The 23,074-nt window shown below is 33.3% G+C and overlaps 1 protein-coding gene and 1 non-coding gene across 3 annotated transcripts in view; one reads left to right on the forward strand and one right to left on the reverse strand.

The window, feature by feature from the left end:
* The window catches only part of LOC135075342 (calmodulin-A-like), an 80,888-nt gene that overhangs the window by 53,759 nt on the left and 4,055 nt on the right, over positions 1–23,074 (forward strand). Inside the window, exons 3-9 of one of the 2 annotated variants that reach the window (XM_063969777.1) lie at positions 952–1,036; positions 2,025–2,194; positions 8,640–8,673; positions 11,576–11,677; positions 16,846–16,981; positions 17,403–17,551; positions 18,182–20,554. In XM_063969777.1, coding sequence (XP_063825847.1) covers positions 952–1,036; positions 2,025–2,194; positions 8,640–8,673; positions 11,576–11,677; positions 16,846–16,981; positions 17,403–17,551; positions 18,182–18,213 — 708 coding nt within the window. In that variant the 3' untranslated portion in view covers positions 18,214–20,554. Of the gene's footprint in view, positions 1–951; positions 1,037–2,024; positions 2,195–8,126; positions 8,568–8,639; positions 8,674–11,575; positions 11,678–16,845; positions 16,982–17,402; positions 17,552–18,181; positions 20,555–23,074 lie in introns of those variants that run through there. The other variant, XM_063969776.1, reaches the window with a different exon arrangement.
* Trnat-agu (transfer RNA threonine (anticodon AGU)) lies at positions 14,291–14,364 on the reverse strand. Its single transcript has one exon. It is a non-coding gene; the product is annotated as a tRNA-Thr (tRNA).

Raw genomic sequence — 23,074 nt, forward strand, 5'->3', positions numbered from 1 at the left:
GAAATTTTATGATGAGTGAGTCAGTCAGTCAGTGATCTTTCGCTTTTATAAATTAGGGTATTTTAAAATTATTCACATACGATTAGAATACAATAAAATACAATCTCATTGACTTTACCCTCTTATCTTATACTTGTACCTAGATATAATGCCTAGGCTCGCTTCCAACTATCTGCCAGGAAGAACGGGCGAAATTCCTAGACTTTACGACTAAATTCTATCTCAAATATCGAAACACAGACGACGTTCGGAAATTGGTGTCCGACAGCGACATCTGGTGCACGGAGTATGACTTACAAGTTTCCCGCGCAATTGGCCGGAAGGCGTTGACAGCGTACTTTTGCAAATATCAAATACACATCACTAGAAGTTTACAGTAATGAACTCTATATGGATGCGGTTAAGGCCTAAAGTCGTATAGTAATTGTGTAGTCATGTGAACTACTTATTATATCATTTCATTCGGAAATATTGGTATCAAATTGAATACACGTTGTGCTCTGTATTAGAAGCTGCACTTGGATTTTGGAACTTTCGGCCTAATTGCATCTGTCTTTAGAGTATGTTCTTCTATTATTTATTTAGATTATTTTCCAACATTGGAAATGGTGACGACTGTCGAGCTGGTGAAACAATCATAATATTGTGTACACTGCAAATTTTTTATCTTAGGATATTTTATGTGAATAAATCAAATCATACCTGATAGATGATAGAAATCCAAATCATATAGTTTCCTAAATCTGCAATTTTTTAGGAAAAATTTGGCGAATTTTTCTATTCTTATTTTTAACTCTAGCCTTTCGTGAGCTTTGCGCTTACTCGTCACTATCTAACTTTGTATTTTGTCTCTACTGTCATTCTCAATATACATCCAGCATTTTACCCGGCTGCGCCAGAAGGAGGGTTATGTTTTTGAACGTATTTTTTAAGATTGTCTTTTGTCTCCAGGCGCGGAACAAGCCAGCAGACGGTGGTGGTCATGTCAACCAGAAGAATGCAGCTGGCCAGAAGTCGCAGCCGGCGTGTCAGAAAGGTATATGAAAATGTACTTTGTAGCGTTGTAGTAGATGCCATTTTGCAATACCTAAAGATGTTTAGACTGGTGTGCTGCTGACTGTAACTTGTTTTATGGACCTTTTGAAGGAAAATAAACTCTTCACACTGTTTCATTATGAATGGATTTCTAGTAAACACTGACTAGTTTTCAATATTTTCGTCTACTAGATGATCCTGATAGAAATTTAAAATGAAATGTATATTAAAAACTTTTAAGAACAGAACATGCCAATTCCGTAAAATGATTCAGGGATAATTTGAAATCTTCAAAAAACATTGTATTTTAATATTGATATTTTTATTCAGCTTTTATACATCTTTGATGACACACCATCCTCATCTTTCAACCTTAAAAAATGAGGAGCTCCTAGCTGGAACTACTAGCAGAAGACAGCATACAAGATACCGCTAGATACATCTTATAGAAGTTGGAAATAATGTACAAAGCAAATAAGAAAGAAAAGTAAGATTAAATACTATTCTTCATCTTCTGTACTGTATCTGATGTACGGAGTATTACACCCCTTCTCATATGACATAATAAACCACTAAAAATAACTTGAATCTGTTTGTCGAATATTGTATTAACAATATAATTTTTTAATGACACTATTAGTGATAAAAAACCTGTTTTCTGGCAATAACGCATCCTATTGTATAAGCCTACCACACATCCTTGGGTGGACCGACGACATCGTAAGGTAGCAGGGAAGCGCTGGACGCAGGCCGCTACCAATCGATCAACGTGGAAAGCATTGGGGGCGGTCTATTGCTGAAATGATGATGATGATGATGATAACATCCTTGGGTTAGCATAAGTATGCAACGAACGCCGCGTGGCTAATTAGCCTTGAAAAATACGTAGATTTTCAATCAATGTATAGTTACTCCGCAAAGATTTCGTCTTTCCAAACTCTACCTTTCCAAGCAAATCTTCCCCGTTAATGGATACTTCACACTTGCAGGCACCAAAGGCGGCCCTAAGACTCCGGTCAAGCCATCAGCGCAGAAGGGGCAAGCGAAGACAGCGCCACCCAAACAGGCGGCGGCGGCGGCGGCCGTCAAAACTCCCCAGGGCAAGAAGAAGAAGGGGCATAAACATCAGCAGTATGAACTCATCGTTACTATCAATTTGGTGAGTGGTTTGTTTTGTAAAATAAATAAATAGTGAACCTGATTTCTAAATTGCAGAATACATTATTATGGTGCTAAAATATATTATGTTTGGCAAGAAAAATTGTAAATTCTTGTGTAAATATTGAGTACTAAGCATAGCGAGTCAATCGTTGCCTGGGGAAAATAAAAAATACATATCTATAGACTGAAACTGAAATGTTCGCAAAAAATAACGTTCAAAACATTGTTATTTTAATGCATCTCAAACTAATTTGAAAATTATAAATAACTCGAAAAACTCAAAACATTATCATTGAATCTCTACTATTTGCCCATAAGTCTGTAAAAAACTCTGTCTCTGTCTCTGCCTAACATAATCAGCTTCATACCCGTCTCTTTCTTCCACCAGTCGTTACAATCCTTGGAAATGTAGTCTCTTCATTGATTAACACACAATATGCTCAACTATCAAACATGCTCTTAGGAACAAAGGACGTTTGTCTTTGAGTTGTCTCAGACCTAGGGCTTTCAAAGTGATCAAAGTCCTAAGTACGAGTAGGTATAGTTTAAAATCGTTTGACTGATATCCCAATTTCTTTTCAATTTAGTGACAAACCGTACAATTAGGAAAGTCCAACATAAAGAAATCTATCCGTCAATCTCGAATCCAACTCGGCTGGGCAGCGTTCGAGAAACTTCGCGACATCTTCTCTTCCAAATTACCTCAGCATCTCAAGACTAAATAAAGTCTTTGGACAGTGAGTGCCACTACGGTCTTTTAAGAGTAGGCGCACACCGTTGATTTTTAGTTGGCCGACAGTTGTGCCCGATTTTAATTTGTATGAAGAATCGGCCAAATCGAATCGGCGTAGTGTGCGCACTCCCATACATGCTCATACTGATCAACTGCCCGACTAAACTATCGGCCGACGAAAAATCAACGGAGTGCGCCTACTCTAAATGAGAATTTTAACTCCCTTTAAATCAATAAATAATCACTAAGGAAAGTATTTTTGAGAAGGCATTCCAACAACGATAAATAACTCCGAAATATCTCCGATTGGTTTTACAGATATTCAATTTCCGATAAAAAATACATTTACACGGTATCTCGCCCGGAAGCATCCGTATCGGATGGTGTAAACGGTCCTAACGACAATGGTTGGCTTTTATCACCAAGAGTCAAGGCAGAAGTATTTGCATCTATATATATAAAAGAAAGTCGTGTTAGTTACTCCACTTATAACTCAAGAACGGCTGAACCGATTTAGCTGAAAATTGTCAGGGAGGTAGTTTAGAGCCAGGAAAAGGACATAGGATACTTTTTATCCCGTTCGAAATAAAAAAAAGTCTGCTTATTTATTGCCATTAAGGCGGAACAAAGTTCGCCGGGTCAGCTAGTTTATTATAAAGAATAAAATACAATTTACATCACTACAGTATTTTTTTCATAAGCAATATTTCTGACTTCTGCCCAGTAAGTACCTAAATATGTCACAGTAATAATATGTAATATTTTAAACGGCACTATCTATTATTATAGACTTTATTCTTTTTACTATCATGCTCATCATCAATAAAAAATTGTTGCGAAAACTTGCCTACGATGTTGCGAGCAAAGCTAGTCAAAATATTTATACATTTTTGCTGAAAACTAGCGTGTTTTACAATTACAGAAGACGCTACAGTGAATTATTAATATGCCGTAGTGTTATTTGCAGAAATAAAAGTTACGTAACTACGTATAAGTAGTTATGGTCAACGTTAGAGAAGTTTAAACGTATGGCAATATGCAGAGAGATTCTATTCTGCACTGTTTGCTATCTCTAAAACTCAGTCTTTTTATTTCTGTCCTTATCATAAAGTTTGAAACAACTTTGGAACTATCAAACTAAATTTAGTCTTGCATTTACGTTTTCGCGATATTTTATCTGTGATAGATGATAATGCTCTCTGAAATTGTCTATGGCTGATTTATTTGAAAGCCTTTTGAGTTTACAAATGGCTGTCCTTTCTCGTTTACATCGGAATAAGAGAGATTTACTGAATTTTAGCTTTAGATACCAACAATTTATTTATTTTAAAGAGTCGTTTGTGAAAGAAAAGTGTGACTGGGCACCTTCGTGTAGGCATATTGTTCTTTATGTACTTTTTCTGGCCACCACTTTGCTGGTGGCTGGCTTCAGGCCTTACTCGTAAGTGGCTTTAATCGGTAAGCCTTATTCCGGTGACATGCCTGAAAATTCTCTGTAATTTGCCATTTTCAGTTCGATGACCTGAATGATTCTGTGAATATTACCTGAAATTAGATGAAATACGCTAAACGATTTCTGGTTCTCTCTTACACCTGTAGGTGTCGAAGTAAACAGAAAGAGACGGCTAGATAGAGTTCAGGTGTTGCTTACCAAAACTACGCGTGAAAAATGAATTGCATTCCATCACGAAGTTCGTGAGAGTATAGCATGCTTTGACTAATGAAAGCTGAAATACATTTATTATTAAATCGTTAATGACCTTAGTGAGTAATTACTTTAGAACATGCAAAAATTGTATTCTAGTTTAGTATGATTCATTTTTATTAATAAATTGTTATTTCCAGGAATTAGGCACTGGCTTGTACAAAACATTGTTACCTATTTTAACATTCGTGATAAATCTATACTAATATTATAAATGCGAAAGTAACTCTGTCTGTCTCGCTTTCACGCTTAAACCACTGAACCGATTTTGATGAAATTTGGTATAGAGATAGTTTGAGTCCCGGAAAAGGACATAGGATAGTTTTAGAAGCCGCGGGCGGAAAGCTAGTACTAAATGATGATCGTAATCTTAGATTCATTTATATAAAATTCGTAGGTACGTTAAAAATGAGGTAGCGAAGTAAGAGTTTGTCTGAACTGCCCGTTCTTTCATTCCAATCTATTGGAGGTTCAGTTCATTATGTTAAAAGTTTTCAAGCATTTACTTTTCTTTTTAACATCCAGGCTACACCATATTTTTTGGAAAGAAAAAGTCGCCGTCTAGTTTCATACAATCAAACATACTTTAAAACTCCAAAAATTTTTATTATATTGTGCGAGAATCGAACCCGGGACCTCTGGCATAATAGTCCAGTACGTGAGCCAACGTTTCAAGCAGTCGTTTTGTGCAAAGAAACTCTTTTAAACTCTTTTACTCTTAAAAATGTAGAGACTAAAATGGGCAATGAGTTTTTGGCCGACCACTTAGTAATATTTCACAATTAGGTTAGTGTTTTAAAACGTTTTCTCTTTAGTCTTGTTGTAGGCTAATGGGTGCCGTAATATCAAACGATAAGGGTTTTTAATATATTAATGTTAAAGGTACTTTTTTCTGTTTAATATATGGTATTGGCAACAATAGCGTCTTCTTTTGGAAAACAAGGTAACAAAACAACGTAAGGTTGAAAAATCAAAATGATTGAACAGGTTTGCTCAAAAAACAATTTAATTAAAGCTCAAAATAAACATAAAATATTAATTACACCATCGGGAAAGGCTGGCAGCATTGAATAAATTATAAATGATTGAGAATTTAAAAAATAAATGTTTTTGAATTTTTAAATTTCGAACATCAATCGTCGATTCCACAAAATAATATTGTTATACTCTTTACTAATTTTACTCGGTTCCTGTGAAAAATATTGTGCTTTATGGATACTTAGTTAAATCCTAAAAATGTATTTAGTTCACAATACAAAATAAAAAAACTGTATTCTGTAGGTTGACTAAAACAATAATTTATTATCAACAAATTACTAGTCAGTTAAAAGGTATTCGGCTACATTTAATTTGAATTTCATTCATTACTAAACGTTTGAAATAACTGCAACTATTTTCAGTTTCCCGGAACCAGTCATTATAGAATTTAACATCAGTCACGAACTTTTACGAGAACTCGGAATAAATAAATTATACGATTCAAACGTCAACAAAAGTAGCAGTAAAAAGTGCCCATTGAACAACTGAAATAGCTTTACGATGTGTTGAGGAAGAAATAATTTGAGTTGCGACTAAAACGTATTATGAAACAACGCTTGAAACTTGATGCAAAAGAAAAGATTTCATAAGTAGTGAATAGGTTGAATTTTAACTGAATGTTAGTTTGAATCTATTGTTTATTACATTAATCTGTATAGCATCATATTTACAGCCGAAAGAACATTTAGATATTTTTTTTTTATTTTATAATAAGTATCCAGGGTGTTCCAAAAACAATGGATAACCCTGCAACTATCGGCCTCCTCATGATCTCTATAATATTAAGTTTTGACCTTAGTTTTCAAGATTTTCATTTTTAGAAAATTGCCACCTGTGATTAGTTTTTCTCATGCAATTCAATAAAGTACCTAGTCAGTTCAAAACTAAGAAAAAAAAAAGAAAATTGCAAAAAAAAGGCTTTAGTTTTTAGGCTTTGATAGAGACGACACGGGCTGTATCTAAGAGACTGTATCCAATGTAAATAAAAGTGCGTATTTATCGTCTATCTACTATAGTGACACGTGTCCAAAAACAAATAAACCTAAGCTCTCTCATTCGATTCTAAAAACTGATCGCATTTTAACACCGCCACATCTTTCTGCCGACTGTCTTGTGTTTTACTTTTTATTGCCTTCAAAAATGTTGCCGCTACAAATAAATAACGTGGCTGTCCAATTACTATGCCTTTGATTGGTTTTAGTCAACAACTCGTTAAATAAGTATTTTTATGATGTGGAGGCAAAAATGGCCATTAAAATTACCATAATATTATGAGATCGATATTAAAATTGCAATTATTGAAATGAAAACTCTATGATGTTTGTAGGACTTTTTTTATGTCGAACTCATACTAAAGGTTATTAAGCTAATAATATTATGACCTTGCATTTAGAAAACTCTTTTCCTAAAGATCGATGGTTCGTCGTATAAAAAAACATCATTTTAAGATATAATTTCGGAATACGGATCATGTTGAAATCTGTAAAAAACGAAAGCCAAAAAGGTAATTTCTTATCTCAGGCTAGGTAGTCGATTAGTAATCCACAGACAGACAGGAAACATTATTATTTTACGCAAATTTCCCAATTTGGCTTTAATGCACTCTACATCATACTGCAAGAAACTACTCGTATCTTCCAATGCTATGATAACAAACATTTTAATATGAAGCATGTCGATAGATGGCGCTTAAAGTATATCTCATCTGATTCTTGAGATTCCGGGAAGAATCTCTTCTACTCAACAATTTTCAAAAGCAATAAATTTAGTGCGACTGCCAATAAAAATATTGTGGTAAATTTAACATTTCAGATTCAATTTTAGTTAAATTCAAATGCCACGCCATAATAATATTCCGATATTATTTATTTGGGACGGCGACCAAAATGCAGTGTTTACGATTTATTTGTAGAATCGCCGGCTATTTGAGACAATTTTCCCGCCAAAATTAACGCGTTCCGCACACGCGCGTGCCAAGATAACAGAAAATATTAATTCGTTCTACAATGGTCACATTTAATTATGAATTAAATATTTATTTATTCAAAAAAAGGCAAACTTAATGCCATATGGCAATATCTCTACTAGTCAACCTTTGGGCCAAGCAGAAAAGAGATATTATATTCTTGATAGCATCTATTTTACAAAAGTATAATAAATTCAACAAAAATTAAATAAACCTTCATCTAAAATTATGTTTAAAAATATTTTGGTAATAAATTAATTGTCCTTTGAAATAACAAAATAAACAATCTGAAACAACTAAAGCAATGAGGGCTTCGGGTTTAAGCAATCATCTCTGATCTAATTTATAATTAATTATTGTTATGTGACACTATTCCTTAAAATATAGCTGCTGAATGCTACGTTAACTTTGCGGACAATGTAGAGCGCCCGGCTAGCATATATCGTGCAAAAATATAATTTAAATATAGAGTTTTACATCCCAGCTGACAATGTCGCGCTCGCCTGTCAATGCTGGCTTGTTTTGATTACCGGCTGTGAAAAAAAAATCAAACCGCTTTTGACCGTACGCGGCGAACGACCTTCTTGGTCCAAACTTTTAATTACCAGTGTTATACAAACTCCTCGATAAAAACTTTTTTATTAGTACGTGATTGAGTGCGCGGGAAAATTGACGTTTCTTTTTTTACATTGTTTGCTGTAAACAAGAGCAAAGAGGTTCAATGATAAAGTTTTGTGGTAGTGTAGTGTAAAGTTTTAACTGCCAGTGTCGTAACTTGAGGATTCTTCGGAGAAACCCAAGTTTTTAAAGGTATTTTGTTACTTTAAACTTTTGAAATGGCTAAAACCATGGCCACAGATGATATTTACAACAAGGAGTATCGGAGACTGAGGAGGTTAACTAGTGATTTGGCTATACGACAAGTTTCGGTAGGTATCTTAATCTTCAAGTTTCTTATAAATTATTGAATATAGCTAATGTTTTGTTTCTTTCGTTTGCAGTCAGAATATGGACTTACAGAGGAGCAAGTTGCAGGTAAGAATAATTTTCTGATTCTTTCTATCTTTTTCTTATGAAAACTGAAGCATCAAATTAACTGTCATGAAAGATTTTATGAATTTTTGTCGATAGGATATCATAAATTATCTTTTGAACATTTCTTTTGAGTTGATAAAGTGTGAAAATATGTAGTTAGATGTTACGGGTTCATGAACGTTAAAATATACCTACGTTTATGTTACGAGTTATTTTGCACGTCCCAATTGATCCGTTTGTAATTTTTCAAGTTCAAATTGAAAAAGTTATCTCGTTAGAAATAAAGGTTCTATTCTGTTCTTCTATTCTAATCTATCATATTTTTATCTATTTATCAAGTGCTAAAACTGTTAGTCCTAAACCGACTTCAATTATTTACAACCGATTTACGTGATTCTTTTTCTGTTCGATGCAAGCTTAAGGCGATAGGTGAGGCAAAACTGCAAAATAGACCTCTCTTTGAATCCCTACTCCTCCTAAATGGATGATCCAAACAAAAAAAAAAAATATGTGTGAGATGTATAATATCTTAAACTAAAAAATTGTTGTTCGTTTTTTTTGTTACAACTATTAGTTTTGACAGAAAAAAATCTTAACTTTCTTCTAATTTCATCAAAGAAATTTCCTACTACTCCTAAACGGCTGAAGCGATTTTAATGATTCTTTCACCAAATGATAGAAAATTTAATTATCTAAAAAATTGTTGTTCATTTTTTTTCAAAAATAATGTATTACGTGTCATACATTCAAAATACCCTGTAATTTCCACACGCGGGCCGCGCGAATGCGGGAGCTCAGTCTTTCACTAGCGTTCGCACGGGGAGGCTGTGTCGCACATCGGCACGCTCCGCTTCTTTGTTTTTCTATAAAGAATTTATAGCGCAGATGGTACACTCGGTACTCATAGTAGTTCGGCGGCTGAATGAAAGTGATCTAAGTACTTACTACGTCATTTTAAATATGTATAGGTATTATAAAATGTTTAAGATAATTTAAATACATAGGTATACAAGATGCTGATTATCTATTTTTTCTAGATTTATTTGTCTGATTATCTATTTATTCTAGATTTATTATATACTTCGAGATATACATAGGTATTTTTTTATTATGTATTAGTAGGTAATAATAATAAAACAACGCACTTAGGTATAGGAAATCACAAGACAACAAAAAATACCTACAAAGGATTATTTAAATTCTGTAATTAGCAAAACCGTATTTTATTAATTTCTTGGAAACAATCACATCACTTTTGTGCATTTTGCGTTTCGATTGGTAATTAATCTACAGGGTACCCCGTTTGGTATATTGGTTTTGGTTGGTATGAGTTTTTTTTATCTCATTGGTCTCCACAAAAACCCAGGGAATTTTCGATTCATCCAGCTCAATCATCTCGTCGCGAATAAGGTCAGGTAAATTGATAGGTATCACCTATTTTGATCCCTGATAATAATATATAAAATATACCTACAGGTGTTTGGTAGAACGTTAGACAAACTTCGCATGTAAGGTTATTTTGAATAAAGGTTCACCCATTTCACCCTAAATGAGCTACTTTTTTTTATTGATATTTTTATAAAAAAAAAAAGCCGAAATTTTACCTAAAACTGCTTCTTTTTTTGACGCGTTTTCAACCGATTTTTTTTATTTGGTATGAAGATCCAATATGTCTTTACTCTAATAAAAACATTTTATATCCAGATAATGATTGGATAGCTAATTACGAGCAGTCAAAGTTTAACAAAAGTATAAAACACGATAAAAAACATAACTTAAATTGATTAAAAAAATGAAAATATGTGTGTTAGTAGATTGTTTTTAAGATCATTAAAAACATCTAATTATCTCTTCTTTCCAACGATAATAACTAAATATCACTTGTAGTAATTAGATATTGGATTTCGACAAAAATTCAAAGTTTAGTGATGAAAATGTGAAAATAATACAAAAAATTATCCATCAAAAGTTTCTTCAAACATCTCCATCTTTTCTGATATACTGTTTTTCATAGCTTTTTTATATGATTTATTTCAAAATCAAATCAAAAATAATAACCGCATAGAAAAAGAAGTCTGTTTTGTATGTGGCTTGATTTACCCTCATATTGTCATAATGTTACATTGTAGTGGCGTTACCTCGACACACAGTATTCGTATTCGTACTTGACATGTAACTCATATAAAAATGTCGCTCAATCCGTGTTTATCTATTTTAGTTGAAATGGAACGCAAAAATCTAAAAACTTATTTTTCTCTCGATCTTACCAAAAAATAATAACGGAGAAAGTAAAGTCTTAAATTGTATTCGATGATCAAACATATTTTATTCAATGTTGACCGATATTTGACCAATATTTTGAATACCTGCACAGACAGACATTTACATTTAGGTAGGTACTCGTACACACACTTAAAAACTGTTTAGAAGCTCACTTAGACACACGAATATCGTCAGCCTAACTTTCAAATTGCTTAGGTATGTCCCTTTTTGCAAACTTTACAGGAGGAAATAACTGTTTATTTTTCATAGTTATGGTACTAATTAAAGTATAATGATGTCTAATTGAAATATAATCATTTATTTCAATTTTGTTTCAGTTTGAAAATATGCTAACGATAATTATTATTGTTCTGTATAATGATTTATTTTCTTTTTTTAAATTCTGTTTTGAAACACAAAATAAGCATCGCAATTTTTTTCGATATGCGTAAATTAAAATCGAGTTAACATTCCCGTAGGCAGTTATGTTAGAATTGGCAGCGCTTCGCATCTGTATTCTGAGCGCACTTTGGTATCGGGCAAGAAGCGCGGGCGCGCGGCGGGTGGCTCGTTGTCTCGCTCTAATGCTCAAGGTCGTTCGGCCATGTAATCGCCTTAAAAAGATTAACTTCTCTTGCAGAATTCAAGGAGGCCTTTATGCTGTTCGACAAAGACGAGGATGGGACGATCACCATGGCCGAGCTGGGGGTGGTGATGCGCTCCCTGGGACAGAGACCTTCAGGTAGTTATTTTATTTATTTATTTACAACTAATTAACATTCATGTCAAACATTTCTCTTATGAGCGTACTTTATAGTTATTTCCATTGTCACAGGCGATACGTCAGCACTGTTGATTTTTACTACAGGTACTTCTCATTTTATAAAACTCGGCATACAATAGGTACTTAGTCGCAGTTTTTATACAAAAGCCTTACAAGTTTTTTATAATTCGCTCTTCTCGAGTGAATGTCTCTATGATCAAGATTGTTTTGTCTGGCATCAAATAGGCTCAATCGACCGGTCGATCGCGATCGACCGGTCGATTGCGAATATTAGTCCAGTCGATCGTGGCAAGGCAAAAAATACTACATGATTGTGTAATAAACTATGCTGTTTCATTTAAGATCGCCAGGGTTTCGTTAGTAAACAGTAGATATTATGTCTAATCATGTTGGCCTCCCCTGATCTAAATCATTGGGGGAGGCCTATGTTCAGCAGTAGACGTCCTATGACTGAAATGATGATGTTCATGACAAAAGCTGTAAATATGGCAAACCATTACGGATCAATGTTAGTCGGCCTTGCTTGTTTTCAAGCTTGTTAATATCTACGAGTATTGACTGACTATACTTATCTACTACGTGTCAAGATGAAGACATTGAACATAAATAAACCAAGACGGACAAACAGTGAGACCGCAAGATGTATTAGTTTCAACGTCTCAATATCGGGTTTCGACAGATAGGCAAGTTCATGATTCATGTGTTTGGGATCTTTAGACGAATTGTTTCTTGCCAAAATTATGTTACTAGTGAAATCACTAGTAACCAAATGTTTTCTAGTGAACGTTAAGAGTTTTATTTTAACTTAAAATATAGCGTACTTTTTAGACAGAGCGTTTGTGAAAATGACTGTTAAAGAGGGAAATACGTGGGACATAATTTATGATCTTGTGACTTTCTTTGGACTAGATAAGAGGTGAACATATCAAAATGAGACACAATTTTAAAACAATAAGCCTGTTTAGATAGGATCTGCTGCTGTAAAGTTTTATTTTAAAAGTTAATTAAAGTATTACCACACAATGTGATTATTACTGAAAATTCGGATAATCATCATCCTCGGCAAAATATTATTGAGTTACAGCAGAAAAACTGCTCATTATTTATTTCATTAACAATCAAATCTCTAACTTTACACGTTTTCTCAATGCGATAGAGTAGTTAAATTATTATTCCTACAAGTATATCAATATTATAATTGCTGTTAAATTAAATTTACCGGAGGCAAATGAAGGATTTGGCCTACAATCAATACGCTGGCCAGACGGGTTGGGAATTCGGACGTAGTCCAAGATTTTAATTCATAAATTGGGATAATAAAGTAGATAACTTATTAAAACAGATTACCATATTTCATTTAACTATTATTTATACCCAAATCTTGGCAACGCCTGCCGCTAACTGGCTAGTTTATTGCACTTGCAGTTATTTTACTATTTTATTATGGAAGGGGAAGCGTAAAAGATTAAAGATATTATTGTATGAACTCTACCATAATTATTAATGTAAGACCTTTTTCTTTTGTAACCAAAATGATTATTATGAATGGAATTATATCTTTGAGTCTTTATGAGAAATATTTTTTAGTTAATTGAGCGTATCTTTTCAGTGTCATAATTAAAACGTTTCTCTTGCCTATTTTCATTAATTTTATTAATTTTACTTGAACTGAAGACTAAAGAAATAAAATAACCAAGATCATTGCTTTTAAAAACGCTTACACCTTTGACTCTACATAGCAAAATCAATAATACTTATCGGTTTAAATGATAAATTAAATAAAACATAAAACATTACCACTGAAAATACATAATATTTATGTAAAATATTATTAGATCAACATGAAATTAAAATTCAAGCCAAGTCAAGCCATATTTTGGTGATTCAGTTAAAATGAATGTCCGAGGCGTTTCGGTACAAATTGGCCGAGTCCACAACAGAATGTTGCCAAATTCCTGAGCCGTCATTAACATTAGCAGAAACAATAAGCTAAAAATACCACAGACAATAACACTCTTTGTCTGTAAGTAACCCTCCTTGTAAAACTAAAAAGGTCTTATTATACCGTTATTTCTTTTGAATAAAGTCAATCTACAGGTAAAACGGTTTTTAGCGCTGTTTTATAAAAGGCGATTTCTAATGGTCACTTTAATCTTTTACTTATCCCTTTTCAAAATAAGCATATTACAAAACTTAGAAAGTGTATTATTTAGATTAGGAAAAATATGCCATGTTGTTTATAATTTAGAACCCTTTTATTGATTTTTTAATAGCTTAAAATGCTAAGATACAAAGTTTTTGAGATTTTGCTTGAGCTCTATGCTACCTTAGCTAGCACATGCCATGGTATGATGGTACCTGGAAGGTCTTAGTTGATTCAAAAACTCAATTTACATGCGTAAGAATCGTATCAATCTTGAGAAAAAAAATTAAAGACGTAAAAATACAAGTTCACAAAAACTGCTATTGGCACATAAAACATAATTTTAAAGATAAAAAGTAATATATACTGTTGAAAAACTAAGGTAAAAATTAAAAATAAAAAGCAAAAACTTGCAACTCAACTTTGCTAGGCCCCGACGAGATTCGAACTCGTGATCTCCTGTTTACTAGACAGGCGCTTTAACCAACTAAGCCACGGCGCCGTTGCTGCGAGTGACGAAATTAGCTTACTAATATTAACAATGGGCGGGGCGACTGGGTTTATGTATGATGAAATCGTGATTTTTATCACCGGAATAAAATTCATTTACAATGTGAATGTGATGATAAATGGATGGATGCTTCTCCTCCATGTGAAAATTATAGGACTTCCAGCATAATATTTTATCTAAATCCATGCCAGCAAAATCTTCTAGTTTTTATTTTCATACGATAAGTAGGTTTGCTTAGGTGAATGGCATGTACACACTATAATAAGTGCATATTGAATTTAGCACAGACAGATAACTCATTCACCTTTTTGTCTTGAAACATTGGTAGAGTTAAAATTACACTAAGAGGTTTAAAAGAGTTCTAATAGAGTGTTTTCGAATAATTTACGACTTTTTATGACTCTACATTTATAATGTTCGTTCGTTTCTGTCAAATGACGTCTAAAATAAAATGTGTTCTATGAAATGCGTATTTACATGCAACATTTACTCTTATTTTTCCTATAAATGATACCCACCAGTGCAGTGTATGGAGTAATTTTATTCATATGTGTATGGTTACACATACTTATTCATCGGATATTCAAACAAACACTCCCGTAAGCGATTCTAATAAATAATTCAACACATATTTTGCGAATGATTTGGGATTTTATTAGGGGACGAAACCCTTTGTCCATTTGCATGATGGAATGAATTTACTCGTAATTTTCATGGAAATGCAATACAAAATATGAATGAAGTATAAATATTTTCATATCTACCTTTTTAGTCATTTGATAATACAAATAGAAGCTAGAGCTATAAGTTACAGTTCACAGGGAGTATTTTGATTGCTTAGGTAATTACACCTGTTCAAACTAGTCTTGTAAATAATGCTAATATAAATGAACAGGAGTTTAAAAATGGTAAAATGTGGGTATTGAACATTAATGATTTATACGTATTACGTCTACGATATTTTGCAACAGACTGTAACTAAAAACTTCATGATCTTAACTAAAATTCTAGAAATAATTTTAAAAAAGCTAGTAAAAATCTAACGATATACATATAAAACATCTAATAAGTTGACAATAATCACTTGTTAGAATTTTGCCAATCATGAAAAACTAATAATTGTAATTTCATTGCGATTTTTGCATTAACTTTATAGAAGAGAAGAAAAAGTATTTTTTGCACAAAAAGCTCGGGTTGCTAGTTGAAAACAATATCTCCCCCTAAAAATGTTGTCGAGGTGAAATAAAAATTTATCCGTAGTCTTTTATTTTTATGACTAAAACCGTGAAATGAAACGCCAGAGTCTGACATTGGTAGTAATTTATCGCCTGTTACATACGAATTTAAATCGCCTACGAAATTATCTAGTCTAGTAGCAGACTGGTTCGCATAGAGGGAAATGATAGAATTAACATTGGGTACAAAAATTATTTAAGTACTCTTAATGGACGCAGGCTATTATAGGCATCTATGGTTAATAATTAAAATCTAAATTTATTGTAATTTGTTATTATTGTAATTTATATTAATGTAAAATGAATTTATTTTTATTATTTAATTTAATTCTTATGGTGCCTTTTTGTTTTTCTCTTTATGTTTGTTTAATTTCTCTTTTTCTATTGCGCCCCCCTGCTGCGTTCTCCCTGCTGCCGGACTTGTGGACTCCTTTCTCCTCTTGCGTCTCCGTCAGCAGGGGTACGCCGTGACAACAGAGGGTCCCCGCTGAAAATCAGTTTCAAGACAAGCCCTGGCGGTCTTGATGTACGCTGAGCGTCCCTTTTTGTCAGAGGGGCACAAGCAGTTAATTGTCCTCTTGTTTATTTCTCTCTGTTTTAATCTATGTCTTGCCTGCTTGTATACCTTTCTTGCAAATAAAAAGTTTTCTATTCTATTCTATTCTACTATCAACCGGTCAACTGCAACATGGAAATCATTGGGGGAGGCTCATCAGCATTGTACGTCCGTGAGTAAGTGACCGCAGGACAAATCATGCTTATGAAGGTTAACGAACTAAACCATTTCAATTAACAATGTAGTGCGACAAACAAAAGTTAGTCACGTATGAAACATGTAAACAATGTTTTGTAGGTAAGGAAGATAAGGAACTTTTTAATTAAAAGCAATTTTAAGTTAAACCTTCAGTAGTTAGCTTACAATTACCTTTATAATGTTTGAATTTTAACCGATATCGATAAAGGCCTGGGGATACATAAAATGCCAAAATCTCGACGGGTGTTAGTCAGGACAATGTAAACGAGGAAGCCTGGTAGGAAATTACGGCATAAAATACTGTCTAAATAAATAAATATCCCAAAAACAATGTCCCAAAAATAGTGTCATGCTGAAATCAAGGTGTAGAGCATCACTAGAGTTATCCGAATCAATCCCATGTACGTTCCGCGAACTCGAAAACTATCAATTTTTTTCGGGACAACCTGTATGTATAACCGAATGGTATATTTGAAATTTCAGAGACTGAACTTCGAGATATGGTGAAGGAGGTGGACCAGGACGGCAACGGGACTATCGAGTTCAACGAGTTCCTCCAAATGATGTCCAAGAAGATGCGCGGGTCTGATGGAGAAGACGAGCTTAGAGAGGCATTCAGGTAAGCATGAAATATGTTGAGGAATCAGGCAAATACCTCAGTTGCACCATCTTAACTGTAACCGTAACTATAAATTTAACCGGTAGTTGAAAAAATACCAAATATTGTGTAAAGCGTGAGTTCACATTTAATTTTATTCGCAGATGCGATAAGTCTCCTCTTAAGTGAAGTCAGAAAAGAATATTTTTGTGTTTATTTTGAAAATGACAGAGTATTCAACCTTTTTTTTAAGAAACTGCGCTCCGCACCTAAAACCTTCACTTTCAGTTAATCGAGCCGATCCGCATATCAATTTAAAAATATTTTTCTTGAGCAGTCCATAATAAACAGGAATGAAGTTTCTGTAAGAAGACTTACAAAGACTAGTAGAGTTTTCTGGACTCTAAGACAATGCCATTAAGTCCAATGTCATCAATTCCAGGGTATTCGACAAGAACAATGACGGTCTGATCTCCTCGGTGGAGCTGCGGCACGTGATGACCAACCTGGGCGAGCGGCTGAGCGAGGAGGAGGTGGACGACATGATCCGCGAGGCCGACCTCGACGGCGACGGCATGGTCAACTACGACGGTAACTATTACGTAGGTTAAAAGGTTCAAGAATGGAGGCAACGTACTGACAAATGCAACGTGGGACATGCAGCCACCAGGTGACCTTATAAAGGTTGCAGGAAGGCGCTAGATGCGGGAGATCTTTGGTCTTTGGGATATCTTATGAGTGACCCTTGTCTTGGTGAACGCAGAGTTTGACGCTTCCATGCAAGATGAAGTAGGTAAATTAGAAGGAGTTGAGATTTTGGGAACAATTTGCCCAAAGTCTCGAGTTGCAAGGTATTGTATTTGTCGATTGCATTAATTGCTCATGACAGACAGGGTTGGCGAGTGCTAAAGTGTCACATATCTTAGCAAAACTTGATACATCACCATCAAGTATGATGGATCAACGATATTTGCACTACGACGGTAACTTGTTCTGACATGAGCAAAGTTGGCGACTTTTGAGGGGCCCAGCGTCTTGACTAAGACAGAGCTTGGCAATTCAAAGCAAGATGATGAAGCAGAAAAAAGTAGCTTCATACTTTTAGAAGTATAAAGTGGAGGAAGTAGTTGTATTTTCTTTCTTTTCTATTTTTTTTTACATGTTTTTATTTATACGCCAGAATCTTATTTTTTTGATTAAAACAAGCTTTTTTTTTTTTAGAGTTCGTAACAATACTGACGTCGAAAAACTAGTATGCAGAGAAAAGGCCCAAGAGAGCCCCTCCCGCGCCCCGCCCTCCCCTCCAGGAGGACCTGTACAAGTTCGGAGGGAAAGAAACTCTTATCTAGTTGAAGTGTTAATGCTCTACCGCAACGGTAACGGTTAACGTTATTTATAACGCTTGGTGGCAGTGTATACGTACATGTGATTTTTGATGTGTTTTGTTTTCGTTAAACTCGTCGCCAACTTCTTAAGTTCGGCGCGTTCTTTTGTTTTTAGCCATGCATGTCAATCAGAACCAGAAGTACTGTCAAATTGAAACCTTTATCTAATACCTAATCTTTCATTTTTTACTAGATACTTGATAGTTCTATCAACAAAACTTTGCAAGATAAATTCTTGCAAAGCAATAAAAACTCAACGAAACAAAGAATAAACGTACACCGATTGAAAATTAAATGTATTCTAAAGATTATTAGAAAAAGGTATCAATTTGTATGACTGTCCTAATGACCTTTATGTACAGTATGCATTAAAAGCAACAAAGTCAAAAAAATTAAAACAAACATACGTAACTTAATTCCAAAAAATCTACCACCCAAAATTCCAATCAACTATTTAAATTGGAATTGTATACACCTCTGCTTAACACGCACTACAAACACAAGAAAATGTATTAATGCTTTTGCATTTTATAATGGCACTTTTTTGGCAAAAATGTTATCACGAACTTTTTACTAACACATTTTTATACTTTGCTACGTGTGCAAAAACAGTGCATTGACCTCACAGAATGTCTTGGGCTCTAGCTGAGTACAGCTAAAATTAGAAATAATGAACTAAATAATATTTAAGAGTAACTTTAAATAAATGAACCACATTTAAAGAGAGAACAACGGATGTTCAAGTATTTATACAGCCCGGTTTTTTTATACATACATGGAGTATGTAATTTCTAAATGTCAACAAGAAACTGCTGAATAGTTACAAAATGTAATGTGGTGTAAATAAAACCGGGCTTTAGATAGCATTTTTTATATTTTATGCCACGGAAAGCAGGGTTGACTGCCATCCATCCTTGTATAAATACTTGAATTATACATTCAGGCCGTTTTTTTCTAAATTATAGGTGTATTGATTTATTTTTTCTTACGTTAATATCGGCAACGAATATTATCATACTTAGTTGAACATTAATAATTTCAAGTGTGTATAAATATTCAAATATTTATACAAGAAAATTTTCTTTTGCCTATTATTTTTACTAGAAAATACGGTAAATAACTGTTAAATTACATACTTAAATGTATGTCGTATAGAATTTTTTATATAATTATTCAAAAGAACTTATACCTCCGAGATTGTAATAGAATTGAAAATAGATTTAGTTTTCGGTGAAATTGAATTGTAGACGTAAAAAATCGATGTCATTGTAGTTATACATTTTAAATACATATTATGAAAACAAGATCCAATGCATAAAATTATGTAATGACCGTATTTTTAACTCTGTCGAAATTTGACACTGTCAAATGGGTCATAACAGTTAAATGTTTAACAATATTGGGTTTTAGATAACCGTGTACCATTAGAAGTAATCGCAAATAGATAAGTAACTTACAACAGATAAATAAAATAGCTGTTAAAAAATTTGGTTGTGTCTACATTCTTTGTAACAATTAACATAACATACTATATCCAGTAAATGTAACATTATAACTAGAGACCCGTACGTATACACGTTGTTTGAATATGTGTAGTTCTAGATAATTGTGTGTATTCGAAATGTTCAATGGAGGTTTTCGTTAGTCTTCCATTTTGCGAAGGTTGACTGAAAAATGTTGAGCCAAAGATACCAGGAGTTCATTAAAGTTACGAGGAATCGAAAAATTATATTTATAGAAATGAAAATGCTAGTCGTGAAATTAATGTTAAGGTATCATTATTTTATTGGTTCAAATTCTATGGAGTTTTAAAATTTATATAGGCACAAGAAAAGGGTACTTTTTATTGTAACGAAAATAGTGAAATTTCTACATTTTGCTATGCTAAAGACTTAAGAAGTTTTAATGGAAATTAAGGTTTTTAATTGTAGAGTTTTTATTCGTCACCCAAATATTTCCATTGATATAAATTGTATAATTTCGTGTTGAAATATGTAGGGAAATCCAAGCGAAAGATTTGTATAAGCCACTCTAGGTAGAGGCATAACATTATGAATTTAATGTAAAATTGTTCGAAGTGTAGGGAATGTTAGATGTAAAAATCTGAATTTTTGAATGTGAAAATGGCAAGAAAAAATTAAGAACTTCAATTATTCTGTGAACTTGTGTTAATTTTTTTTATAATATTATCTGGTTGCCTTTTAGTTCGGTACTATTGTTGTTATGGGGTTTAATTAATAAAGCGCCATGATTATTTATTTCAACTTGCTTGTTTATTGCAATCTTACACATGCAAAATATAAATTACAACGGAGCACATCAAAACAAAACTTTTCAGTCGGCCATTTTTCCACAGAGAGTGACCATAGACTTTGAGCTAGCTTTTTAAACTCTAAACCATAAATAAATGTTTAGTGTTGTCATTACTCAACACTCTTCCTCAACATAAACATTTATTTACATATTCATACAGTCCCAAACCTTCAATTAAACTATAGAATACATTTTTACTTAAAGGCTTAGTTAAGATATCAGCTAACTGATTTTTAGAATTAACATAAACAATATTTATCAAATTTTCTTCAACCTTTTGTTTAACAAAATTAAATTTTACATCAATATGCTTTAATCGCTTTATATCACAACCTTTCAACGATTTAATTGTACTCTGGTTGTCTTCAAAAATAGTTACAGTTGGAACATCTACATTTAGGTCATTTAGTAATTTAATCATGAAACAAGCTTCCATTACAGATTCACACAAACTAACATACTCAGCTTCAGTTGTACTAAGTGCAATACTACTTTGCTTTTTAGATTTCCATACAACAGTATTGTTATAAACTTTAAATAAATATCCAGATGTTGACTTTCGATCATTATCTCTAGCAAAATCAGCATCTGCATATCCAACAAGTGGTTCACTTAAGTCATTTTTAGTATAAAGTAATACAAAGTTAATTGTCTTTTTAACATATCTCAATAATCTCTTTAAAGCACGCCAAAGTTCGGCATTAGGTTTTGATTGAAATCTACTTAAATAATAGACAGATGTAGCTAAATCTGGTCTTGATCCTACAGTTGCATACATGAGAGAACCTATGAGAGATCTACATTGTTTTTCATAAGACAAGTCAATTTCCAAGTTTTCATCAAATTTAAAGTTATGATCCATAGGTGTGTTACAGCCTTTACAATCTGACATATTAAACAGTTTTAAAATTCTTTTAAGATACTTTGACTGATCAATAAAAATTCCTTCAGAACTCTTTCTTATAGAAATACCCAAGTAAGTTAAATTATTATCCCCTAAATCTTTCATTTTAAATTGAGCTTTCAAAAAGTCTTTTACTGAATTGATATCTTTAATATTTTGTCCAAGAATTAATAGATCGTCTACGTATAAAAGTAAGTATGTTTCCCCTTTAATATATAAACAATAGTCATTATCCGAGCGTTTAAAACCATAAGAAGTAATAGTCTCATTGAATTTTTCATACCAATATTTAGGTGATTTCTTCAGTCCATATAACGATCTCTTGAGTTTGAGTACACAATTTTCTTTAACATTCATTCCTTTTGGTGGTTTTAGGTATACATCTTCGTCAATCCTCCCATACAAAAAGGCTCCTTTCACGTCCATTTGGTGTATAGTATAATCCCTCTTAGCAGCTACTGATAACAATGTCCTTAACGTTTGTAGTTTCAATACCGGTGAATAGATGTCTTCAAATTTCTCTTCCTGTTGGAAACCTCTAATGACTAATCTAGCTTTACATAATTTACCTCTTTCTGTCTCTTTCTTTGTAAATACCCATTTTCCATCTAATATCTTCTTATCTTTCGGTTCTGGTACGATTTCAAATGTCTCCGTTTCTTCTAAAACTTTAAGTTCCTCTTTTACAGCTTTTAACCAATCATTTTTGTCCTCTCTCTCTTCAATGTCCTCATATCTTACCGGTGTATCTTCATGTTGACTGCTTAATAATGCAAATAGAGCTTCATCACTTTCTTCGTCAAAATCCGCAACATAGTCCTTCTGCCATAATGGTTTCTGTCTTTTCCTTTTTTGTCTTTCTTGTTCTTCCTTTTCCAGTTCTTCACTTTCTTGCTCATTTTCATTGTTTTCAGAAGTTTGGTTCTTTTCTTCTTCATTCTCTATACTAGTTTCTCCTCCTGTTCTGTCTGGTTTCTGTTCTTCATTTTCACACTCTGTATAGTCAGGGATAAAAATTGTCTTTTCCGGTTTCTTTAGGTTTTCATCAAATATCACATTTCTTGCCGTCACTGCCATGTTATTTTCTTCATCAAATAATTTGTATCCTCCTACATTATATCCAATCATTATCATTTTCTTGCCTTTGTCATCCAATTTCTTCCTCAATTCTTTAGGAACGTGATTGTAAGCAATGGATCCAAATACTCTCAAATTCGAAACATCAGGTTTTCTTCCTTCCCATAATTCACTAGGTGTAGTATCTCTTCCTGCAACTGGACTCCTGTTTGTAACGTACGTAGAATATAATACTGCTTCTCCCCAAAATTCTTTTTTCATTCCTGCATCTATCAATATTGTTCTCGCTTTATCCATGAGGGTTCTGTTCATTCTCTCCGCCACACCATTCATCTCCGGATTATAAGGTACTGTATGCTGCATGACTATTCCATTTCTGTTACAAAAATCCCTAAACTCATTAGACAAGTATTCGCGCCCATTATCCATTCTCAA

Source organism: Ostrinia nubilalis, chromosome 10 (genome assembly GCF_963855985.1).
Source record: "Ostrinia nubilalis chromosome 10, ilOstNubi1.1, whole genome shotgun sequence".
NCBI classification, from domain to species: Eukaryota; Metazoa; Arthropoda; class Insecta; order Lepidoptera; family Crambidae; genus Ostrinia; species Ostrinia nubilalis.